Consider the following 24,077-nt stretch of genomic DNA (forward strand, 5'->3'; position numbering starts at 1 on the left):
AACAGTGAAAGGACAGCAAACGCACTGTTATTAACAACCACATCTAAAACAAAAGCAAGCTAAAAGGACAGCTAGATCAGGAGCAGAACCATAGAAATGAAGATCTCATGGAGGGTTAGCAACAGGGGAGTGGGAGTGAGAGAGAGAGAGAGAGAAAAGGTACAGAGAATAAGTAGCATTGATGGTAGGTAGAAAACAGACAGGGGGAGGGTAAGAATAGTATGGGAAAAGTAGAAGCCAAAGAACTTATAAGTATGACACATGGACATGAACTAAAGCAGGGGAATGGGGGAGGGGGTGTGCAGGGTGGAGGGGAGTGAAGGGGGGAAATGGGATAACTGTAATAGCATAATCAATAAAATATATTTTTAAAAATGTTTCTATTTCTCATCTGACTTCCACATTTAAGAAAAGATAATATATGTACAAGGTTAAGATATAAAAGTTTACAATGGTACAAAACCTAAAATCTTCATACCTATTCTCAACCCCCTCACTCCTCATCAGCACCAACAAATTATTAACAGTTTGTTTTATTTCCAGTATAAATTTAAGTAGCATATTTTTATTTCTTGATTTATCTCATAATTACTGACTCCCCACCATGAAAGATGACAAATGTAACTTATAGTACTTCCCTCCTCTCTATTTTTTGGTAGTTATATTATTTTTAGTTTTTATAATCTTTAAGACTTTAAAGTATTTAAACCTCTATTTCTTGATTTGTCAATTTTAGTAACTATTAACTTATGAAAATTAACACATTAATGCACATCTACTTCCTTCCACCTCTTTTCTTACCTTTTCCTCCTCCAATTAACAAATTATATAGCAAACTATATTAAAACTTATATATTTATATAAAGTCATATTGCTTTACCAACTTTATTATGTTTGCATTATATTTTATAATTATAATTAACTCAGTGCTTTGGGTACAGGTTGATTTTTAAAAATGAAAATCAATAAATAATACTCATAATTTCCTGCTAAGATCCAATAATGTGACTGGATTTATGTATCAGAAAATGAAACCCTATGTTCATAAAATCTCGCTCCTAAAAGATGAACTTTTCAACTCTTAGGTATTTTTAGTTGTCTTCAGTTTTTCTTATTTGGGCTCAATGTCCACACTCGTGATTCTGATATTGCTTTCTTTGTTTTTGTTTTTGATTTTTTTTTTTTTTGCTGGAGAAACGCCTCAGGTAATTTTTTCATGCAGATTTCATGGGAAGTCAAATTTCTGAGTCCTTGCCTATTCTGAAATTTCTTCATTGTCCCTCATTCTTTATTAATCAGATAACCTGGCAAAACCAACACTTTAAAACCAATTCCCCTCAGTACTCTAAACACACTGGTTGCTTCATTGCATTCTAGTATCCAGTATTGCTGACCAGGGATTTTTAAACCTTTTCAAACACTACTTGCTTATTTCCTTCCCTTCACTGCCTCTGTTCTTTCTTTTACAACTCCTAAAGAATAGCTTTTGGGCTTTTTGAATATCTTCAAGATTTTAGGTGTTTACATGCTACTACTATGCAGCCCTTGTACAGAATTTATTTCAGGATACATATTTGCAATTTCCAAGAACAAGTTCTCATTCTCTGTTGGTGTTCAAATAGTTGTGTGGGTTTTTTAAAATGTCTTTAAGGGTACTCTCATAGTATACTTAAATTCTTTGGGGGGATGTATTTTTTTTCTGTCAGGATCAGTTGTTCTATTTATTTATCTTGATCCTTCCTCTTCCATGCCTCTGATTGTCCTTAAGTGACTGGTAATCCTTGGTTACCCATTTATATTTACCAGTTAATAACTGTTAGGTAGCTAAAATGGAGTTCTGCCAGTGAGTAGTTATGTTTTAACAGGGCTTGTGGAAGGAAGTTTGACTGTGAGTCCTGCGTAGGTGGGTGACTTTTGTCAGAGCCAGCTTCCTGTGGAGTGTCGGCAGGAAGCAGCAAGATGGGCAACTCCACTATTACTGGAGTTATAATAAGGACAATTTACTGGGTGGTTAGAGTTCTTCATGGGTAGAATGTGCCTGTCCCTTCACCCAAGCCTGTTGAGCGGGTCCTAAGTAACCTCATACTGTGCTCTGCTTCTCTTTCTGGCCTAAAACCCCTCAGGCAGGCTGGTCATTAATTTTTAGAAAGCAGTTCTTTGGGCTTCATCTGGAGATTTAAGTAACTTCTGCCAAATGCTCTGTATAAAGGAAGAGAAAGAGTCTGCCTGGTCAGCTCTTCCAAGGTCACTCCTTGAACTTTAATGACAGGTCCTATTCCCTTTCTCTGCATTTGGCTGAGTCTGAACTAGGCGCTTCTTGGGAATTCCTTCAGAAGAACTTACCTCTTTTGTCTTGAGCTGTGGTATTCTCTGCTCTGCTTTTCCATCAACCTGAGGCTACCTATGCTTTCTCACCAGGACTTCTTCAATATTATTTGTCTACTGATGACATCTTTCTTGTTTTCCAAGGCTATTTTTTTGTTTGCTTTGAAGTATTTGTCATCTCAGAAAGGAGGGACAAAAGCGTGCATGCAGGTGCTGTCCTGACTGGACTTCCTCCATGGGAAGCTCTCTTTCCCAGATCGAATCTTAATTCCCTCTCGTAAGTCTTCCTAAGAAAATACTTTTTCAATATTTCAAAGTATTCTCTAGTGAATTTGGTGAGAATGTATTTTTAAGGCAATCTGTGCTTAAAAGCCATAAAAATGTCACTGACATTGGCTCAACTTCTATCTTTAATGGCCCTATTACCAGTCAGATTGAAAATGAGAAAAGTTTTAGGAGCAGATAAGTGTGGAATACCACAAGTGTGGGAGCCAAAGCGGTCTGGACCCCCATCTGCCCCTGTGCACGTCATTGCTGAGAGGCGCCCTAGGGCCTCCGTTTCCTGGCCTGTAGAAAGGGATATTAGTACCTGCTTTGATTGTTTTTTTGCAGAGATAGATGAAATAATGTGAGAAATTAACTACTACGTATGTCGTCTCTGTAAATATTCAGAAAATGTAAATTTTGTTATTACCTTTGGTGGTCTTCCATCTTGACACAGGATTTCAGAAACAATCTTTGATGTTGGTTTAAGGCCGGCAAAGAGACCTAGATGAAGAATGTATTGATTTTGTTAACTGTGGCATTGGAAAAAACCCCAAGTATTAAATGTTGTTAAGGGCTTGCTCTTCAGTGTGCCTGTCCTCTTGGCCCCTATAACTTGTTTTCACAGGAGCTTCCACAGACACCTGCACAGCCAGCTTCGGCAAAGGAGTCCCTCACCCGTGACAGGACACAGTCATTTCAGAATAAGAGCAAAACCCCCCCACTGATGGGCTGTGCCAAGGGACAACCATCAAAAAAGGAAGGTGGAGACCTAAGAGAACAGAGAAATATGAAAGAGGGACAATCAATCCTAACATTGACTAAACTTTTTGGAAATTTTTTTGTTTGATAACTTTGGAAGATGCCCCAAATTGTTACAAAAAAGAAAATTTAGAGAGGCAAAGGAACTTGAAAAACATTAATTATTGTTTACTTGTTACCACTGTCATTTAAACAGTAAAAGTCAATAAATTCCTGACTACTTACTCTGTCAATGATAACTCAAGTAACTGATTAAACTACTTGTAGAAACAGATTATTTAATTACAGTGCATTTAACTGCAGCCTTTAAAAAGAGTTTGGATTATTTTTAAGCTATTTAGAATGAACAATATGTTCTCATTTAAATTCATTTCAATTTAAATTCAAGGAAATGTTTAAACATACACACCACTAGCAGCACGCACACACAGAGGGGGTGTAGTAATTTAGTCCTTGAGGGGAATAATAAGGTACTGACAGGGCCCAGGATTTAGAAAGGAGTGCTTTCTAAAGAACAGATGTGATGCAAACAGTGTGCCTGACTTCACTGACGAGATAAAAATGGAGGAAAATATTTCAAAGAGAATAGAATTCAGGATCTTCTATGTACATTTATTATTTGATTGTTAAATGTACTATATTTAGAAGAACTGCTAACAACTATAGAGGTATACTCAACAAAAATGTTTTGTCTAAATTCCAGGACAGTCTCTCGCAGTTCACATCCAGGAACCCCAATATCAGTTCAAACAGAAGAAAGTTGGCTTCGAAACTTGTCCTACAAAAAGAAGTCTGGTGAGTAGTTTGATGTCTTAGCTTTTTGCTGGGTGATGAGATGGCACTTTGGAAAGAACACAGTGTAGGCAATCGGTAGATGGAGGTTTGAATCCCAGACCTAACACTAACATTGTGATGACTGAGCAAGATACTTAACCTCATTCAGTCTCAGTTTCTTCATGTGTTGGCAATAGTCATACTTCTGTCCCAGGACTGGCACTTATTCTTTAATCAATGGTAGCATTTATGTTCACACCAAGAAATAATCTGCCATTATAACTTGGTGTATGTCTTTACTTTTTATTATAGAAGTAATGTATGCATGCTGTTTTTTAAATGTCAAACCATTAAGAAATATATAGTATAAAAATTTAAATTTTAACTTATCAATATACTCCTCAGAAATAATCTTTGTGAATAGCCTTTTCTTTCAAGTTTTTTTTTGTTTTATGTTGTATCACTTAATCAGGTGCTCGTTGAGCACCTACCATATGTCAAAACACCTCTCATAAGGCCAAACCCTGTTCCAGCAACACGGCAGTGAACAAAACAAGCAAAACCTTGCCTCAATGATCTTCTATTGAAATGTGGAAACTGAAAGTAATGGTGAGATAAATAACACAAAAAAATAAATAAATAAATATATATTTATATATATATAAATATAAATATAAATATATATATATATACATACTCCGTTGGGTGATGTAAGTGCGAAAGAGGAAAATCAAGCAAGTAAAGAGATGAAAAATGTTGGGTGCAAGGGACGCGAGCTTATACATTGCACTCAGGGAAATCTCACTGAGAAGGTAAAATATCTGAGCAGACCTCAAGCAGGTGAGAGAGTAAGCCACGACGGTCTCTGGGGGAAGAGTGCTGCAAGCCTAGGAAACAGCAAGCACCTCCCTCTAGAACAAGGAAACGTCCTGTGTGGCAGCAGTGGAGTAAGGAGAAGAATCTTAGGGGACAAGGTCAAAGAAACAGTGAGGACCACATCTTTTCTGGTGGGAATGAGTGGGAAGTCGCTGGAGGGTTGCACAGAGGAGTGACACAATCTCATGTCAAAATGGACCAAATATTTAAAAGAAACATGTTAATTACCACCAAATTAATTTCTATAGCCCATGTAATTCTGATCGGATTTTTCATCAGATTTTGACAAGTCGATTCTTTGATCTTGTTTGGCAGTGTTAAAAGATAAACTGAGGCATTTTCAAATGTTTAAGGGTTTCTTTGAGCAAACATTCATTTGAATTGTGCGGCATCAGACCACAAATGTTTAGGAGCATACCACCCACAAGAGCTTTGGGAGAGGTTTTTATAGAAAAGACAAGGGAGCAAAGCAAGGAAATTATTTGACTGGCTAAAGCTTCAGCGGTTACATTATTTGGAGAAGCTTACTTGACTGCTTGTGATTGGCTGTAACCCTGAAGCATTTACAGGAGCTGACTCTGGCTTGGGTTTGTTTGCTTACACAGGAGACACCAAGGCACTGGAGCTGCCTCTAATAACCTCCATGTTTGATTGTTTTAACAGCAGCAATCTAGTATGCCTCTCCATTTTTAAAAAATGAATATTCTTTTGTAGCCTTTTATTCATAGAGGCTCATGCAGCTCTTATTAGTTTATTCCTAGGTACTTTTTAGTGTTTTTTATTGATGTAGCAATTGGAATCTTTTTTTATTGTATTTTCTAATTGGTAATGTCACTATATGGGAAAACTGTTGATTTCTATGTATTAATCTTGCATTTCTGACCCTCTTATTAACTCTAACAATTTGTCAGTTGAAAGTCTATTAGATAATTATATTTCCTGTGAATAACAGCAGCTTTATTTCTTATTTAATATTTTTACTTAGCAGCCAGGAAAAATAGATGAGTGTTACCGTATATACAGTTATTGTGACTTATGTCATAAATCTCGTTGTGAGATATTTCAGTGTTTGTTTGGTTTGGTTCTTTGAGCTCTTCCCGATAGCAAATAATGCCTTAATGAAAATCTTTGTGCATTAATTTTTTTATACAGCAGGTCCTTGAATAATGTCATTTTATTATAATGTTAAGGAGATATCGTAAGCAGCTACTTCTTAAATACCAATTAGCCAATGGTAAAATTAATTTTGTTAGAGGTCATTTCACTTAAAGTTGCAGAACCTGTTGAGGACATCTGAGATCTTACTGTACCAGTACTTGCATTTCTGTTGGATAAAATGCCTAAAACATATTTAAAAGTTTTCCAGATACTCCACATAGAAAGTATGTCTAAACCAACCTCTTTCTCCTACAGCAGTCCTTGCTGACCCACGCTCTGCTGCAAAATGGGTCAGCCTCCTCCCTTTACCTCTGAGTGACTGCAGACTGTTCTGATTGGTTTTTCATCATTCCAGTCCTATATGCTTAAATTTCTAGATTTGCTTAAACTTCTAGATTTATTCAAAGTGGCTGGTATGTTGATATCTGCCTTCCCCATTTCCAGTACTGCCCTGGAATCTGTGGAGGAAATAATCCTGGTGCTTTAGTTCACTGTGTTGAACTTGAACCCCACTCTCCACCCAGCACCTGCCTACCTGAAAAATCTTTTATAGAATAGCAGACATGAAGTAGATAGAATAGTACTTAAAAGAAGCAGAAAATAACTGGGTCTGCAAAACATGATTATAATCAAGTAAAGATGCATCTGTGTAGTATTCCAGTACTAGAAAGGAACAGGAACATTTTTAAATGTGAGACATTGGAGTGGTGGCTTTTCTTTCTTTGTTTCTCATTGCTTATAAAATTATATTTAGAAAAAGGCAAAAAATTGAACATAAACACCATAAGGGTACTTACTTTTCCAAGAGACATATTTCCTTTTATATTATACTTCTTTCCTACTTTGTCATGGCTAATGGTAAATGTATACTCTTTTTACAGAAATGAAAACACCCTCTACAATGAAGGAAACTACACTTAAAAAGAAACCTAAGTTAATAAGAAGTGAGTGGATGTTTGGAGTTATCCCCTCTGCTGGCAAAGGCAAACTGCTACTAGGGACTCACCTTAACTTGGACGGTGCCCACATCCTTTAGAAAATTCCTCCCTTGCCCTCACTATTGTGGCTCAGTTGGTCATGACCTGAGAAGTCAAAGGTTGCTGGTTTGATTCCTGGTTGGGACATAGGCCTGGGTTTCAAGTTGCATCCCCAGTCAGGGAGCATGTGAGAGGCAATTAATGTTTCTTTCTCGTATCAATGTTTCTCTCCCTCTCTTTCTCCCCCTCTTCCCCTCTCTCTAAAAGTAAATAATAAAATATTTTTTAAAAAAGAAAGAAAAACCCTCCCCTAAGAATATATGCAAGAAGGTGGTAAAAAGCTAGGGGTTCAGGGCATTTAAACGGTATGTATGCATGTGCAAGTGTGTTTGTGTATGTGTAATGGGCTGGGATCTCCAAACTAGAGCAAATGGGATACACTGCACAAAGACCTTAAACTTCTAAATCTATCATTTTCTCTTCAGAAAAATGGGTAGTTAATCCAGAAGAGCCAGAACTAAATATTTTATGTGAGCTGGAGGTAAGAAACGTTTATCAGTCCAAGCAGTAAACTGTGCTCGTGGTAAAGAGCACGTAGTCAGTCTTCAATCTTCTTTGTCTCCCTCTCTGTAATTTAGTTTAAGGAGGACTTCGTAACACTGTTCGAGCCTTCTCTAAGAACATTACCCAGCGTCGGGCCACCGCCCTTTCTGGCATTCCAAAGAGAGAGTTTCAACTTTGGCACTGACTTCGAGGTGATTTTCTTTGTTTTCTTTACTGTAATAAATGATGTGAAAAGTCACATGATGATTTGCACAAAGAACAGTGAACATATGTAAAAAATAGGCAAACCCACTTACTTGAAATAGCTCTTAGGATGGCTGTATTAGTTTCCTAGGGTTGCTGTAACGCAGTGCCACAAGCTAGGTGGCTTAAAATGATAAAAACCTATTGTCTTACAGTTCTGAAGGTCAAAATGAAGGAGTCAGCAAGTCCAGCCTGTAGGAAAGAATCCTTTCTTGCCTCCTCCTAGCTTCTGGTGGTGGTTGTCAGTCCTCATTCCTTGGCTTGTAGCTGCATCACTCCAGTCTCTGTCAAGGTTGTCCTGGTGTTCTGTGTGTGTCTGCATCCAAAGGTCTCTCTTCTCCAAGGATACCAGTCATCGGATTGAAGCGCACCCCAATGACCTCATCGAAACTTAATTACATCTGCAAAAACCCCATTTCTAAATAAGGCCACATTCACAGTTACCAGCCGTTAGGACTTCAATATGTCTTTTGGTAAAACACTACTCAACCTATAACCGTGGTCATAAAACCTGGAAACATAGGTAAAATATAGGTTTGCCATATTTGATCATGTTAAGTGACCAATTAATGCCTGTGCTTGATAGGCAAGGAAAAGGTCACCTTAGTAATTCCAACAGGATGGCACACGATTCTGCTTCACCAGGGTGGTGAGGTACTGACTGGTGGAATGATTACTTCCAAACTTGGGTATTATGGCCATGTGGAGAGAACTGTGCAGCTCCCAGCCCCTCTGATTACTTCTCCCATGTGCATTAAGGGTGCAGGCTTTTTCAATGAAAACAAAAGACAGTCATGTGAGGCAGCACATTTCAGAGGCACGTGCAGGAGTTCAGGGCAATGCTGCGCAGATGCCCTAGTGTGGCGCTCGTTGCCATTTTGTGCAGCACATCAAACTGTGCAGTTTAATGAGGGGCAACACATTAAATATACCATGCCACTGCATATCAGTCAACATGGACTGTGTTTATTTAGCCCAGGTCTCTCAATGGTTTAGTCACCCCACGGACTCTTTGAGTTCAAATTTTTTATTCAGACATAGCACCTTCCTTCTTCTGAACCACAAAGGCTTGTATCCAGGGAAGTTTCTTCCCTGACCCCCAGAGATGGGCCTGAACATGAGGAAGGCCATGTGCCCTTTCTTCCAGGGACCTGTCCCTGCACTAGCACCTGGGAAGGCTGGCTCCTCCTGCTCTTTGGACAGACATTCCAGGTCCTCTGTGATGGGGCTTTAACGCTAGTTAGTTGAGGGGCAGCAACAGCTGGCTTGCCTGCCTTTCTCTGCAGCCATACCCTCTTCAAGGGCAGATTACAGCCCAACTCATGGTCTTTTGAAGCATCTCCACCTTGCTTGACCCCAGGTAAAGGGGTGAAAGGACCTTGAGCTGAGGAGCCCACTACCCAGACCATTGTAAGAAACAGGTTGTAGATGGCCTGGCTTTGTCAGCTGTCCTTTGCCTTGCCCCACATCTGGTGGCCATCCTAGGTTTTACAATACCATCTTTCTATTACAAGGCTTCACCTTGCCACCCCCTAAGTCTTCTGCTTTTGGCTATATTATTTTGTAGTTTCAGTGGGCTAAAGGGACTGGACAGAACTTTCGGGTAGAATATCCCTGATGGCACTGGTACCTCAGTTGCACATTGGATCCACCATGGCCACTTGCCAGTCTTAGAGAATGGTTTCTATGGCAACTGCAGAAGCCCTAGTGGTGTTCATGACCTGTAAGTCAGGATCTCAGTCTTTTCCTGCGGGCCTCTACTGAGGCTTGCCTCCTTGCCATCATGCCCTCAGGTTGCCAACATGGCCATGGCCCCTCAACCCCTCACTGAGTCACCCAAACTTCTAACTCCAAGTTCCCCTTTTGCTTCCCCTGCTCTGCCTGTTCTCTTCCTCAATTACCTTCATAGCCCAGACAGGAGAATTTAGAGCCTCAACCTGGGCTTCCTCTTGAGAAAGAACTCTAATTTACAAAGTTGGTCATTGTAAATGGTGGCCTACATAGTAGTGTGAAGACTTTTTTTAACCTGACACTTCCTTTTTTAAAATATATTTTACTGATTATACTATTACAGTTCTCCCATTTCCCCCACTTTATTCCCCACCACCCTGCACACCCCCTCCCACCCACATTCCCCTCCTTTAGTTCGTGTCCATGGGTCATACATATAAGTTCTTTGGCTTCTACATTTCCTATACTATTCTTACCCTCCCCCTGTCTATTTTCTACCTACCGGCTATGCTACTTATTCTATGTACCCTTTCCCCCTGTCTCCCTTTCCCACTCCCCCACTGATAACCGTCCATGTGATCTCAATTTCTGTGATTCTGTTTCTGTTCTAGTTGTTTGCTTAGTTTGTTTTTGTTTTAGATATGGTTGTTAATAATTGTAAGTTTGTTGTCATTTCCCTGTTCATATTTTTTATCTTCTTTTTCTTAGGTATATCCCTTTAACATTTCATATAATAAGTGCTTGGTGATGATGAACTCCTTTAATTGACCTTATCTGAGAAACCCTTTATCTGCCCTTCCATTCTAAATGATAGATTTGCTGGATAGAATAGTCTTGGATGTAGGTCCTTGCCTTTCATGACTTGGAATACTTCTTTCCAGCCCCTTCTTGCCTGTAAGGTCTCTTTTGAGAAATCTGCTGACAGTCTTATGGGCACTCCTTTGTAGGTAACTGTTTCCTTTTCTCTTGCTGCTTTTAAGATTCTCTCCTTATCTTTAGTCTTGGCTAATATAATTATGATGTGCCTTGGTGTGTTCCTCCTTGGGTTCAACTTCTTTGGGATTCTCTGAGCTTCCCGGACTTCCTAGAAGTCTATTTCATTCCCCAGATTGAGGAAGTTCTCCTTCATTAGTTGTTGAAATAAGTTTTCAATTTCTTGGTCTTTCTATTCTCCTTCTGGTACCCCTATCATTCAGATGTTGGAACATTTAAAGATGTCCTGGAGGTTCCTAAGCCTCTCCTCATTTTTGAATTCTTGTTTCTTCATTTTTTTTTCTGATTTGATGCTTCTTTCTTCCTTCTGGTCCACACCATTGATTTGAGCCCCAGTTTTCTTCTCATTACTGTTGATTCCCTGTACATTTTTCTTTATTTCATTTAGCATAGCCTTTATTTTTTCATCTAATTTGTGATCATATTCAACCAATTCTGAGTATCCTGATTACCGGTGTTTTGAACTGTGCATCTGATAGGTTGGCTAACCTGACACTTCTTGAAAGATGGTATTCAAACTCCTTAGAACATTTTCCTAAAATCTAGTATGTGTTATCTTCTGTTCCTTGCATTTAGTAACACACTGTATATCCCCCTCCCCAACAAGGGACTCTGATGTCAACAACCACTTCTGCAAGTGTTTCTTCTCACACTAAGAAGGCACCCACACAGCTCCCGATGGACTCAGCTGTGCTCTGGTGAGCTCCACCAGACAGAGGCCCTCCAAACACCACCCCAGTGCCCTCAATCCTCAGCACTCTTAAACAGAAGTGATGTTCCACTCTGGAATGTACAGATCTTGCTGGCTGGGTGCCTTCCAGTATAGGATCTCAGCCTCCTGAAAGTTTCCCACCAACTATTCCTGGAAGTCTTCAGGGTTTCTGACAGGAGTTCTCAAGGAGGTTGGCACATCCCCACCACTCCTGCTGTCCTACTGGATGCTCTCTGGCCCTGTCCAGAGCTCTGACTCTGACTGCTCTCAGAGGCTCTTATGGGCAGGTCTTCATTTTTTTCTCTCTCTCTGAAGGAAGAAGAGGAGGAACTATTACCCAAGTGTGAATTTTGTGGGAGTGATCTAAGAACATTTCTTTCCATTGTGGATATTTATGCTGACAACAGTAGCTCTGAACCAATAGAATATGTAAGTTCTAAAGCAAGCTTCCTGAGGAAATAGTGTTATTTTTAAATGTCACTTTTAAATATATGTAGTATTTTCTCCTGCATGTTTTCCCTGTATTCTTGAGTTTTGTATTAGCTGGCTGGGAAACACAAATTATAACCACAATGAGATACCATTCCACACCCACTAAGATGGTTATAATTAAAAAAAAAACAGATAACAGCAAGTCTTGACAAGGATGTGGAGAAACTGGAACCCTCATCCACCTCTAAAGGGGAATATAAAATGGTGCAGCCATGTTGGAAAAAAATGTCTGGTTGTTCCTCAGAAAGTTAAACATATCATTACCATGTAACCCAGCAATTCCATTCCCAATAGAATTGACAACATACATCTATACCAACACTTGTACACAAATATTCCCAGCAGCATGAATTAGAACAGCCAAAGGGTGAAAACAGTCAAATGCCCTTCAACTGATGAATATGGTATATTCATGAAATCAAACATTATTCAGCCATGAGAAGAACTGAAGTACTAATACATGCTACAACGCAGATGAAACTTGAAAACATTATGCTAAGTAAAAGAAGCCAATCACAAAGTGCTCTATATTGTATGAGTTCATTTATATAAAGTGAATAGAACAGACAATCTATAGAGACAGAAAATAGATTAGTGGTTTCCCAGAGCTGAGAGGAAAGGAGGGTAGGGAATGACTGTTAATGGGTACAGTTTTCATGTTTTAAAATCGATTGCGGGGATGGTTATACAACTCTGTATACACTAAAATCCACTGAATTACATACTTTAAATGTGTGAATTGTATGTTATATGAATTATTTTGTTAATTTGTTATCAAAAAAGTTATCATAGATTGTAATTCAAACCCCATGAGCCATTTTTGGTTTTTATCCCCTCTAATTATCTTCATTCTAGGACTAATGAGGTGAAAACAACCCCTTTGTTTTTCAGGCCCCCTGTTGTAGTTATTTCCAAAATCTGATCGACTACATCTATGAGGAAAAGCTAAAAATCCAAAGCACTAAAGATGAATTGATCTGTATCAAACCTCACTCAGCCCACGGCACTGACATTGATAGGATCAAAGCAAAGGAAAAAGCCCTGAGGAGGTAACATCGAGCCTTTGATATTGAAACTTAGATAGGTCCACTTACAGAGCTTTTTGTAAAATGAACCTTGTTTTTCAAAATACATAATTTCAAATATACAGTCTCAGTGAAGAAATCAAATTGGCCAAAGCAAACCTATTACCATTCCTGGTAAATGTTATGCAATTCAGAAGCTCCCCAAAACTCAGTGAACTCACTGATTTAAAGTAGAAATTTACCAACCCAATTCTGAGGATTCATTTCAGAATTCCTATAAGGGAGAAATTTGTCCACCACACAGAGTAGAGACCCATGTGCTGTGATTAAATAACAGGATTCACAGGTAATAACAAATAAAAATCATAAGGGATGGCACTTACACAGTTAAAATTTGTAGTATATTATTTTAAGCTTGAAACACACTTCATATTTATGCATCTTTTTTTTTTATTTTGTAGAAAACAGGAGCAAAAAATGGCCGCACATTTCATAGTAAAAACAAATGAACACACTGGTTTCTTTGAAGAAGGTGAGTTCACCAATGCTTATGTTATAGATCAGTTGTATATCAGAAAACTCATATGTTTTTGGCCAAGAGCTAAAACTGGCACATTAAAAACAAAACACCATTTGAAGTTCTCATTACAGTCAGTGCATTAGTCAAAATGGCTCAGAAAATCTGGTGTTCCATCAGCTTTTGAAATTTTCAGTCTTCATCTCATTATAGATTAAAATAAATCAGCAAATCTATAGAGCACTTCACAGACAACTGCAAAGAGCTTTTGAGTTCATTGTCTCTTGTTTTATTCAGCATACATCCCATTTTATTTTCAGGTTGGGGCATGGAAAATCTGTCCAAGTTAATTAGATTACTTTCTTCATACACAGCTGCTGGCCAGTGCAGTTATAGTACTGGTGCAATTGAAAAAGCACTGATTTTAGATTCAGAAGTTCTTCCTCCCTCTATCCCCCGCCCCACTCCCAGGGCACTTTTAAAAAATTTTTACTTCCTTTTTAAAAAAATTCTTGCTTATTCTTTTACAGTTGCCCCAGTTTCTCTCCCTTTGCCCTCCTCAGTCCAGCCCCCTCCACCCCCACTCCCACAGTCAATCCTCACACCATTGTCCATGTTCATAGGTCATTCATACATATTCTTTGACTAATCCCTTCCCCTTTTTCCACCACTCCCTGCCCCCACCACCCTTTCCTCTACCTTCTGTCAGCCTGTTCCATGTTTCCATGTCTCTGGTTCTGTTTTGTTCGTTAGTTTACTTTGTTCATTAGGCTCTTCTTATAAGTGAGATCATATGGTATTTGTCTTTCACAGAATGGCTTATTTCACTTAGCATCATAGTCTCCAGTTCCAGAAGTTCTGAATTTATAGCCTTGCTTTTCTACTTACAGTAGCCTATCTGCTTTGGGTAAATTACTAAATCTTTCTGAGTATCAGTTCCTTCTCCACAACTCAGTGCTATTGAAAAGATACTTAGTGGAGGGGCGACAAAAGGGAATAACTTGGGACAACTATAATAGAATAAACAATGAAAAACTAAAGAAGGAAAAAAGATACTTAGAGAAGATACATTTTGGGTTTTTTTTTAAACTAAATCTCTAGTATAAAGTTCCTTGATATTCAATTGTTTACTAATAAATCTAATGCCAAAAAATTGCACTTATTAAAATTATCATTTTTCCTTCTTTTAACAAAGGAATGGTCTCATTAATTTTTTAACAAAAGAAGGTCTTCACTTTAATTTAATAAAGGTTCTCACTTTTATTCCATTAAAAAAAAGTCTGATAAATCAATGCATTTGTAATAAAGTTTAAAATTTCATTTTAGAATAGAGGTTTTGGAAATTTAAAAAACATATATGTACTTTCATGTGATTCTTTTCCCATTAGATTCAAAACACCTCAAAACAATTTCTTATCAACTTTCTGTGGATATTCCAAAAAAAGAGGTAATCGAAGACAGACTATTTGATTTTGAACTAGAAAAAAGAAACATATCCATTGCTTGTTGTGATTCTAGGAAAGCATGTGGAAAGGTAATTAGCTTGTAATTTGTTTTACTTGCTACTCTTAAAAAATTATTTTACCTAAAGTTATAAAAGGTGTCATGATGAATATGGCAGCCTGTGTACATGGCACACTGAACTATTTGTCAGGAAGAATTGGTATACGGACTTGGTCTTTTAACTTCTACCAGACTTTACAACAATATTTTACATATGTTTTATAGGGGACTAATTCAATTAAAATCTTTTTACTTTAAAATCTGATAATAATATATTAAGAAACATTTGGAATCCTTTGAAAATTAAAAAGAAAGGGGAAAATATCCAAAAATCATTATTAACATTTCAATATTTTCTAGACCTGCACTAGCCAATATAGTATCAACTATATAGTGTCAACTATTAATAAAAATAAATTTAAAATTAAATAAAATTTAAAATGTAGTTTTCAGTCACACTAGCTATTAACACTTTTCAAGTGTTTAATAGTCATGTGTAACTAATGCCATCATGTTGCAAGGCAGATATAAAGCATATTTATGGTCACTATAAGTTCAGCTAGACAACACCATCCTAGACTTTCTTATTCATAGGTTTTTGTTAACATACTTGCAATTATCATTACATATGTATTTTTATCTTTTTAAACAGTTATAAAAATGTTTCTGTGATATCGTGTTAATTATATTAACATTAATATCTATGTGCTTTTTCATATATTTTATCTAACCATTCCTTTATTATTGGACATAGATGTTGTTAACAATTTTTTTTGCTATACTAAATAGCAAAAAAATATGCTTTGAATATCTTTGTGTAGAGACTTATTTTTATATAAGTACAGATCCTCAGAATAGGTTCCTAGAAATTAAATTACCGAGACCAGGTTTGTTTCTCTTGGGTGACAAGAATTTAAGTGATGGCAGTGTACTGAGGTGCCTGACAAAATCAAATCCAAACACTGTCTGGAAGGAGATTACTCATCCAGCCTGCAAATTACTCCTCTAAATTATCCTTCAAATTTAATTACCAGCACACATGCAAAGAATCAAAGACACAAGGAAACTCAATACCACAATAAAAAAAAATCCAGAGAAATAATATCCAAAAAGAAAAGACCTCCAAAGACTTTGGAAATTGAAGTAATCTGTTTGTTTATTTATTTATTTGTTTTCATTTATACTTGACATACATTATTAGTTTCAGGTATATACTCCAGTGATTAGATATTGCATAACTTACTAAGTGATCATCCCAATAAATCTCACACTCACGTGACACCATACATAGTGATTTGAATATTATTGACTATATTCCCTATGCTGTGTTTTGCATGCCCATGACTATTCTGTAACAACCAATTTGTACTTCCTAATCCCCTCACCTTTTTCATCCATCGCCCAACCCACCCCTCCCAACTGGCATCTGTCAAAATGTTTTCTGAGTCTATGAGCCTGTTTCTATTCTGTGTGTTCATTTATTTAGTTATTTAGATCATTGTTGATAGATATGTATTTATTGCCATTTTATTCTTCATATTTTTTATTTTTTTATTCTTCTTAAAGAAGACCCTTTGTTACTTCATATAGTGCTGGTTTGATGGTGATGAAATCATTTAGATTTTTCTTGCCTGGAAAGCTCTTTATCATTCCTTTGATTCTAAATAATAGCTTTGCTAAATAATAGCTAAATAATAGCTATTATTCTAAATAATAGAGTAATCTTGGTTGTAGGTCCTTGCTTTTCATCACTTTGAATATTTCTTATCAATACCTCTCTGGCCTGCAAAGTTTCTGTTGAGAAGTCAGCCAGTAGTAGTCTTATGGGAGCTCCCTTTTAAGTAATTAAACTGCTTTTCTCTTGCTGCTTTTAAAATTCACTTTTCGTAGTTAACCTTTGGCATTTTAATTATGATGTGTCTTGGTGTGGGCCTCTTTGTGTTCATCTAGTTTGGGACTCTCTGTATTTCCTGGATCTGTGTGTTCATTTCCTTCACCAAGTTAGGGAAGTTTTCTGTCATTTTTTAAAATAAGTTTTCAATTTTTTGCTCTCTATTTTTCCATCTGGCACCCCACGATGCAAATATTGGTACACTTGAAGTTGTCCTAGAGGCTCCTTACCCTATCCTCATTTTTTTGTATTCTTTTTTCTTCTTGCTGCTCTGTTTTTTTTTTTTATATATTCTAAAATGCTGGTTTGATTCTTGGCTTCATCTACTCCACTGTTGATTTTGTGTAAATTCTTCATTTCAGTGATATATCCTTCATTTCTGACTGGTCCATTTTATGCTGTTGAAGTTCTCATTTTTATAAAGTTTTTTGAACTCTGCATCTAGTAGGTTGCTTATGTCCATTCTGTTAAGCTCTTTCTTGTTTTTTTTTTGAGTTTTGCTCCATTCTTTCATTGGGCCATGTTTCTTTGTCTTCTCATTTTGGTGTCCTTCCTATGTTTGTTTCTATATGTTAGGTAGGGCTGCCTGCTACATCCCCAAGACTTGGTAGCATGGCCTAATACAGTGGGTGTTCTGTAGGGTCCAGTGGCACAGCCTCCCTGATCACCCAAGCTGGGCATTTAAGGTGTACCCATCATGTTGGCTAAGCATACATTTCTCTTACAGTTGAGCCTTCATTGCTGTTGGCACAACAATGGATGGGATCTACCTCCAGGCTGATCAACTGCAAAACTGGCTGAGAGCACTGATCACCAACCTCTGACCATGGCAGAGGATCAGCTGTGCAGGGGACCACCTCACAGAGCTGGTCTTACTTCAACAGGATTCTGGTGCCCACTGAGTCTGCCCTTTGAATGTGTTGCTTGTAGAGGTGGTTGAGTGGTTATGCTTCAATGTGGTCTGCAGCTGCCCACTGAGTGTGCTGGCTCTGGGGCCTCCCAGGAGGTATAGGCCAAGGTCAGCCACCACGTGTACTCTGCCAGGGGCCTCCTGGCATGAGCTACGAAGTGATCTTCAGATAGCTGCTACCTGTGCCAAGGTGGATGTGCCCAGGTGAGGCCAAGTTGTGAACGAAGGCCAGCTGCTACTAGTGCCAGGCCCACGGCCACTTAGTGGGAGGCACAGGGCATACTGGGGCCAGATGCAGCTTATTTGGGAGATTTTAGGAAAGTATAAAGCGTGAACTAAGTCAGGTCATTCATATGAAAAAGCCACTGCAAACAGCTTGGGTGTGCTGGAAAGTTGGGTGGCACAGGGATAACTATTTTTATAAAAAGAAATAATTGGCTTCAAGATATTTGGATAGAACAGAAAACTATAAAGTGACAAACAGGTTTGAAAAGAAAATGTAAACTTATAGAAATGAAAACAACAACTGAAATTTTAAAAAACTTAAAAGATAAGAGTTAAACACAGGTTAGAGCCAATTAAACATAGAACTAATGACTTGGGAAAAGGGTTAAAAAATTATTAAAATTCACCAGGGGGGACAAAAAAAGGTAAGGAAAACTGAAGAGAATATATGATTTGAAAGTAAAATGAGGGATCTGAAATGTTTTTATTCAAAATCCTAGGAGAGAAGAAAGATAATCAGGCAGAGGTTGTATTTGAAGAGATAATGACTAATTTTCCAGAACTGACAAAAGAAACCGATCCACGGATTTAAGAAGTCCAATGAACGCCAAGCAGGGTGGTTATTTTTGTAACTCCTAGACACTCCGCAGTGAAACGGCAGAACACCAAAGAAAGAAAAACTTGAAAGCAGAAGAAAAAAAGGTTCCATTTATGTTTAAAGGAGAATAGTAAGATCATAAAATAACCTTATACTCTTATAACATCTCCTGACAGCAACAACAGAAGCCGGAAGGCAATGAAATGTCTTCAGTGTGCTGAAAGAAAGTAACAGTCAATCTAGAAGTCTGCACCGAGTCAAGAAAATATGCTCCCAAAAGACACTGTTTGGCAAAAACAGTTTGTCACTAGTAGTCCCTCATAAAGGAAATTCTAAAGAATGTTCTTTGTGTAACTGGGTAGTCTGATATTCAAGAAAGATGAAGAGCAAAGAAAGTAGTGTATGATATATATGGATAAAACTAAAAGTTGACTGATAAAACAATAATAATAATAAAGGATCATGGAATTTTATAAAACAGGATAGAAAAAAATGAATGACAACATAGTACCTGATTTTGGAAGAAGGCTAAATCCAGTTATAGTGTTCTAAAGTCCTTCATTAGGAGCATGGCTAATACACAGCTTAATTCAGACTTTGATAAATTAACTTTGCTTGCTGAAATTTCTAGAGTAGCCAGAAAAATAACAGAAGCAGAGAGCATAACCCCCCTGTTAGTAGAAGTAGGGCAAAAAATAAGATAATTTATTTTAAATGCCCCCAAAAGTTAAGAAAGGATAAGAGAAAAGAAAAATGGATAATAAGAGATAAATAGAAAACATCAAGGACTGTCAGTAATTGTATATAAATACTGTAAACTAAATACTCGAGTTAACAAAGACTGTCAATTTTTTTTTAATTTCAACCATTTACTGTTTATAAAAGATACATCTAAAATATAAGGATACAAAAAGATTAGATATAAATTGATAAAAATAATATATCATGAAAATACTAAAGAACATTACTAGGGATAAAGAGGATCACTTCACAATGATATAAGTTTTAATCCACTAGGAAGATATAACATTACAAATATATTCCCATATTAACATAGCCTCAAAATATGTAAAAAAAATTTATAGAAATAAAAGAAAAAATTTAAATCCATGATCATAATGAGATACTTTTACCAACCGCTGTCACAATTGAGAAGACTATTCGATCAAACAGGAGCAATAATAAAATAGAATATTTGAACAACCCATTTAACAAATTTGTTCACATATTGGAAGATTAACTATTTTAAAGATAACATTCTTCCAAATTTCAAATTCTAACAGGATTGGATATTTATGTATGTTAAGAAAAGGGGGGTACTGACCTCATCTGATTCTAAAATTTACATAAAAATATAAACAGTCCTGAGCAGAAGGCCGGGAGGGAGGGACATGCTCTACTAGATATTAAGATCTATTACAAAATACAGTAATTAAGACAGTGTCATGTTACGGTAGAATAAACAAAGAACAGAGTCCAGAAGCAGACTCAGGCATGCGTAAACGTCCGATTTACAACGGCAGTGGCACTCCATGGTAATGGAGGAAGAAGAATCTTCTCAATACATGGTGCTGGGAGAGTCAATTATCCTTATTTTTTAGTGAAATTGGAACCACTATTCACATCATATGTAAAAATCAATTCCAAGCGGGTTAAACACCTCAATGTGAACTGCAAAACTACAAGGATTTATTTTATATAGGAGAATAGCTTTGTTACTTCTGGTTAAGGAAAAATTTACTAACTGATGAAAAGAGCAGTGTCCATAAAAGATTTGATTAATTAAAGTTGGGAAAGACAATCAAGAAAGGGTAAATATTTTAGCACATGTGACATACAAAGAGCTTATATCCTAAATGTAAAAAGACATGGAAAAAATTCCACCTAATAGAAAATGGGCTCAAAAACCATTCATACTTCTCAAAGGAGAAAATTCAACTGATCTATAAACATATGTAAAGGAGCTCAACCTCCTGGGTAACCTGGGAAAGGAAAATTAAAATCAAAATTAGAGATCAGTACATATCTACCATATTGGCAAAAAAAAAAGTTAACTGTGATAGAACTGTGTTGGAAAGGATATAGAGCAACAATCACTATTATTTGCCTCTAGTGGGAATGTAAATTGGTATGACTTGGAAATCATTTTGGCATCATCTCGGGATTCAGAAATTCCACCTCTGTGTTTAATATCCATGGGCACTGAATATCGGCATACATTCATAAGAATGTTCACAGTATCATTGTTTCTAACATACACATGAAAGCTATTGGACTACAGCTATACACTTGGACATGTATGAAACAATGTTGACAGAAAAGTAAAATATTAAAAATATATAACATATGATTCCATTTGTGTAAAATTCAAACTGGGAATAATTGAACTATATTGTTTAGAAATTATGAAAGCAAAGAAATTACTTTGAAATGAGACTAGTGGTTATGTCTGTGAAGGATACTGACTGGGATAGACATACTGGGGGCTTCTACAGTATCAGTTGTTCTCTTTCTTGACTTGGGTGGTGATAATGCAGGACTTTATAATTACTGATTAACAAAATAGCATGTTTTAGCACTTAATCTGAATGTATTTCATAATCATTTTAAAATGTCTTTTTAAAATTTTTTTATTTTTAGGATTATTTTTATTATTTGTTTTTGGAGCAAGGGGAAGGGAGGGAGAGAGTGAGAAACATCAATGTGTGGTTGCCTCTTAGGCACCCTCCACCAAGAACCTGGCCTGCAACCCAGGCATGTGCCCTGACTGGGAATCGAACTGGTAACCCTTTGGTTCACAGGTCAGCACTCAGTCCACTGAGCCACAGCAGCCAGGGCCATATTTCATAATTTTTAAAAGTGAAAAATATATTATCTTCTAACATAAATCGCAACATTTACATTAAAATTTAGGTTGTTTCACTGGTTAGCCCTAGGAATTCTTGTATCCATTGTATCACAATTCAGGGTTAAAAATAAATAGAATCAAATTCAATCTTTATTTTATCATTAAATATTGTTGGGGGACATTTCATCTCCCTATGAAGTATTACCTGTAAGAGAGTTAAACTTGGAGATAAAATAAAGAATAGCTCCCTGTATTTCTTTCTTCATCTTTTCACACTTCACTAGCATTGTACTCAGATGAACTTCAAGATCAACCTTGAGGAGACACCAGATGCTGCAGCTGCTACTGGGGTATAAAGTCAGTTTACTGAAGTATAACTTATCTAGAGAAAAAATGTACCTTCTTTGGATGTACAGCTGTATGAATTTTGTCAGTTATGTAACCACCACTACAATCAAGATATAGAATATTTTCATTATAGCAGGGCTGACTTTTATCTTCTGTTTTGTTTCGTTTTTATAGTGGTATGTGCGTAAATTAAAACAAAAACCCTCCAAACAGATACATAATGTCAGATTAGTTTTATCAATTTATCTGTAGGGTTTAGGGACCATCTCTAATAATTCCTAAGGATTTTCCCTGTTGCTGAAGCGGGGCAAAACATTTAAATTAAGAAATGGTGTGTATAACTGTCTAGCAAGCAAAGGATGTCTGTTGTCACACTTAATGCATTCTATCTTAAAAAGTTAACACGTAAGTGTCCTTTTATTTTGTGTAATTTATAGATTGTGAGAAATGAGCTCTTGGAGAAGAACTACAAACATGGGAGCAAGTTTCTAACTTCATTTCCAGATGGAACAACGCAAATATTGTATCCTTTCTAGCAACAAGTTACTTTCATTAGCTTTATCTATTCACAAAAAGACAAAGAAAAAATACATAGAAAACTATTTTAAAAATAGATATATCCCCAAATTCTACCACCTAAAGAAAAACTTAACATCTTTTCATGTTTTCTTACTTTTTTCTATGCACATATAATATTTTTTAATCAGTTTTTCAGCTACTCCTACTTTATAACTTGCCCCCTTTACATATTTTATACAATACATAATGTTATGGGTATGTAATATACAATAAATACAGAGATATAACACCATTTTCTAGCCACATGGCATTTCATTATAGAAATATATAATTCATTTAACATGTCCCTTGTTACTGAACAAAGGTTTTTTGCTATTATGTACAACAGCTAAACGAATAGCTTTGTGCACATTTCCTTGCACACTTATCACTTATTTCCTTGAATTAAACACCTAAGGGTAGAAAATCTAGGTAAGGAGCTATGGACATTTTAAAGCTTTGGTAGATTTTGCTCCCAGAAAAATGTATAGCAGTTTGCACATCCATGAGCAGCATGTCATTTTTTAATACAAAAATTCAATATCCATTTTGCAGAACACTAAGTTATCCATTACTTGAACTTCTTCCTGATGGCCAGGTCACTTGGTATTTTGACATAAAGCCTATTTAATATTTTTAGGAAAAAATATAAAATAAGGAGGGCTTTTTGGTGAATTAAGGGCCTCACTGTGTAAGAGAAAGTCATTTTTAGTATAGATTCCTAAACGTTTAGTCAAACCTCAATAATAAATCCAAAGAATGACTTTCATGGCATAAGTAGTGTAATGAAGTTTTAGTTCCCTAGACACTATGAGAAAGAGTGTCAGTTTTGCTTTAATTGGACCAATAACTTTGAAATAACTGCTGCAACTTTTATTATTATTGATAGTTATCACTTCACGCCCTGACTTTAAATCTTAACTCTTGAAGACTCTGGCTCATTTTCAAAATGATTCGTTATCAATCTTGTGTTTCCTTCATCTCTGGACTTCTGGTCAGTTTAGATAGGACTAAGTATTAGCAGTCAGTAAATTATCCTCAGTATATTTGATTCCTTTTGATGGCATGTAAATGAAATTGCTTTCTTAATTTCACTTTTGGAATGTTCACTGGTAAAGTGTAGCAATACCATTTGTTTTTATAGGTTGCTCTTGTAGCCAACAACATTACTAAACTCATTCGTTCTAACATATTGTTTTGCAGAGTCCTTAGGACTTTCTGTATACAAGAGCATGTGTTCTGAAAATAGGTATCGTTTTACTTCTTCCATTTTCAGTCTGGATGTCTTGCATTTCTTCTCTTTGATAAAATTGCTGTGACTAGACCCTTTAGTGCAACACTGAATAGAAATGGGGAGAGTGGACTTTTTTGTTTAGTTCCTGATCTTAAAGGGAAAACACTCAGTCTTTATTATGTTTTATTTTTTAGAGATTTTATTTATTTTTTTTAGAGAGAGGGGAATTTATGACAGAGAGGGAAAGAAACATCAGTCTGTTGCCTATCCCACATGCCCCAAATTGGGACCAGGCCTGCAACCCAGGCATGTGCCCTGACCAAGAATCAAGACAGCGACCTTTCATTTTACGGGATAACACCCAACCATCTGGGCCACACTGCTTAGGGCTTTATTATGTTTTCTTATTCGCTCTTTATTCTGTCAATACAGTCTATCTCATTAATTGATTTTCAAATATTAAACCAACCTTGTACTCCTGGGATAAATTCCATTTTGTTATGGTACATAATCCTTTTTAGATATGCTAGATTCCATTTGCTAGTATTA

At 36.7% G+C, this 24,077-nt stretch overlaps 1 protein-coding gene across 1 annotated transcript in view; it reads left to right on the top strand.

Annotated features, from left to right (window-relative positions):
* Nucleotides 1–24,077, top strand: part of ERICH6 (glutamate rich 6) — a 51,359-nt gene that overhangs the window by 18,727 nt on the left and 8,555 nt on the right. The window contains 9 exon segments of the mRNA XM_037136149.2: nt 4,055–4,160; nt 7,431–7,476; nt 7,622–7,677; nt 7,775–7,891; nt 11,695–11,808; nt 12,763–12,920; nt 13,358–13,428; nt 14,802–14,947; nt 22,174–22,259. Of these exon segments, the coding sequence (XP_036992044.2) occupies nt 4,055–4,160; nt 7,431–7,476; nt 7,622–7,677; nt 7,775–7,891; nt 11,695–11,808; nt 12,763–12,920; nt 13,358–13,428; nt 14,802–14,947; nt 22,174–22,259 (900 nt within the window).

This window comes from Artibeus jamaicensis, unplaced genomic scaffold (assembly GCF_021234435.1).
Source record: "Artibeus jamaicensis isolate MK-2021 breed Jamaican fruit bat unplaced genomic scaffold, CSHL_Jam_final contig_466, whole genome shotgun sequence".
NCBI classification, from domain to species: domain Eukaryota; kingdom Metazoa; phylum Chordata; class Mammalia; order Chiroptera; family Phyllostomidae; genus Artibeus; species Artibeus jamaicensis.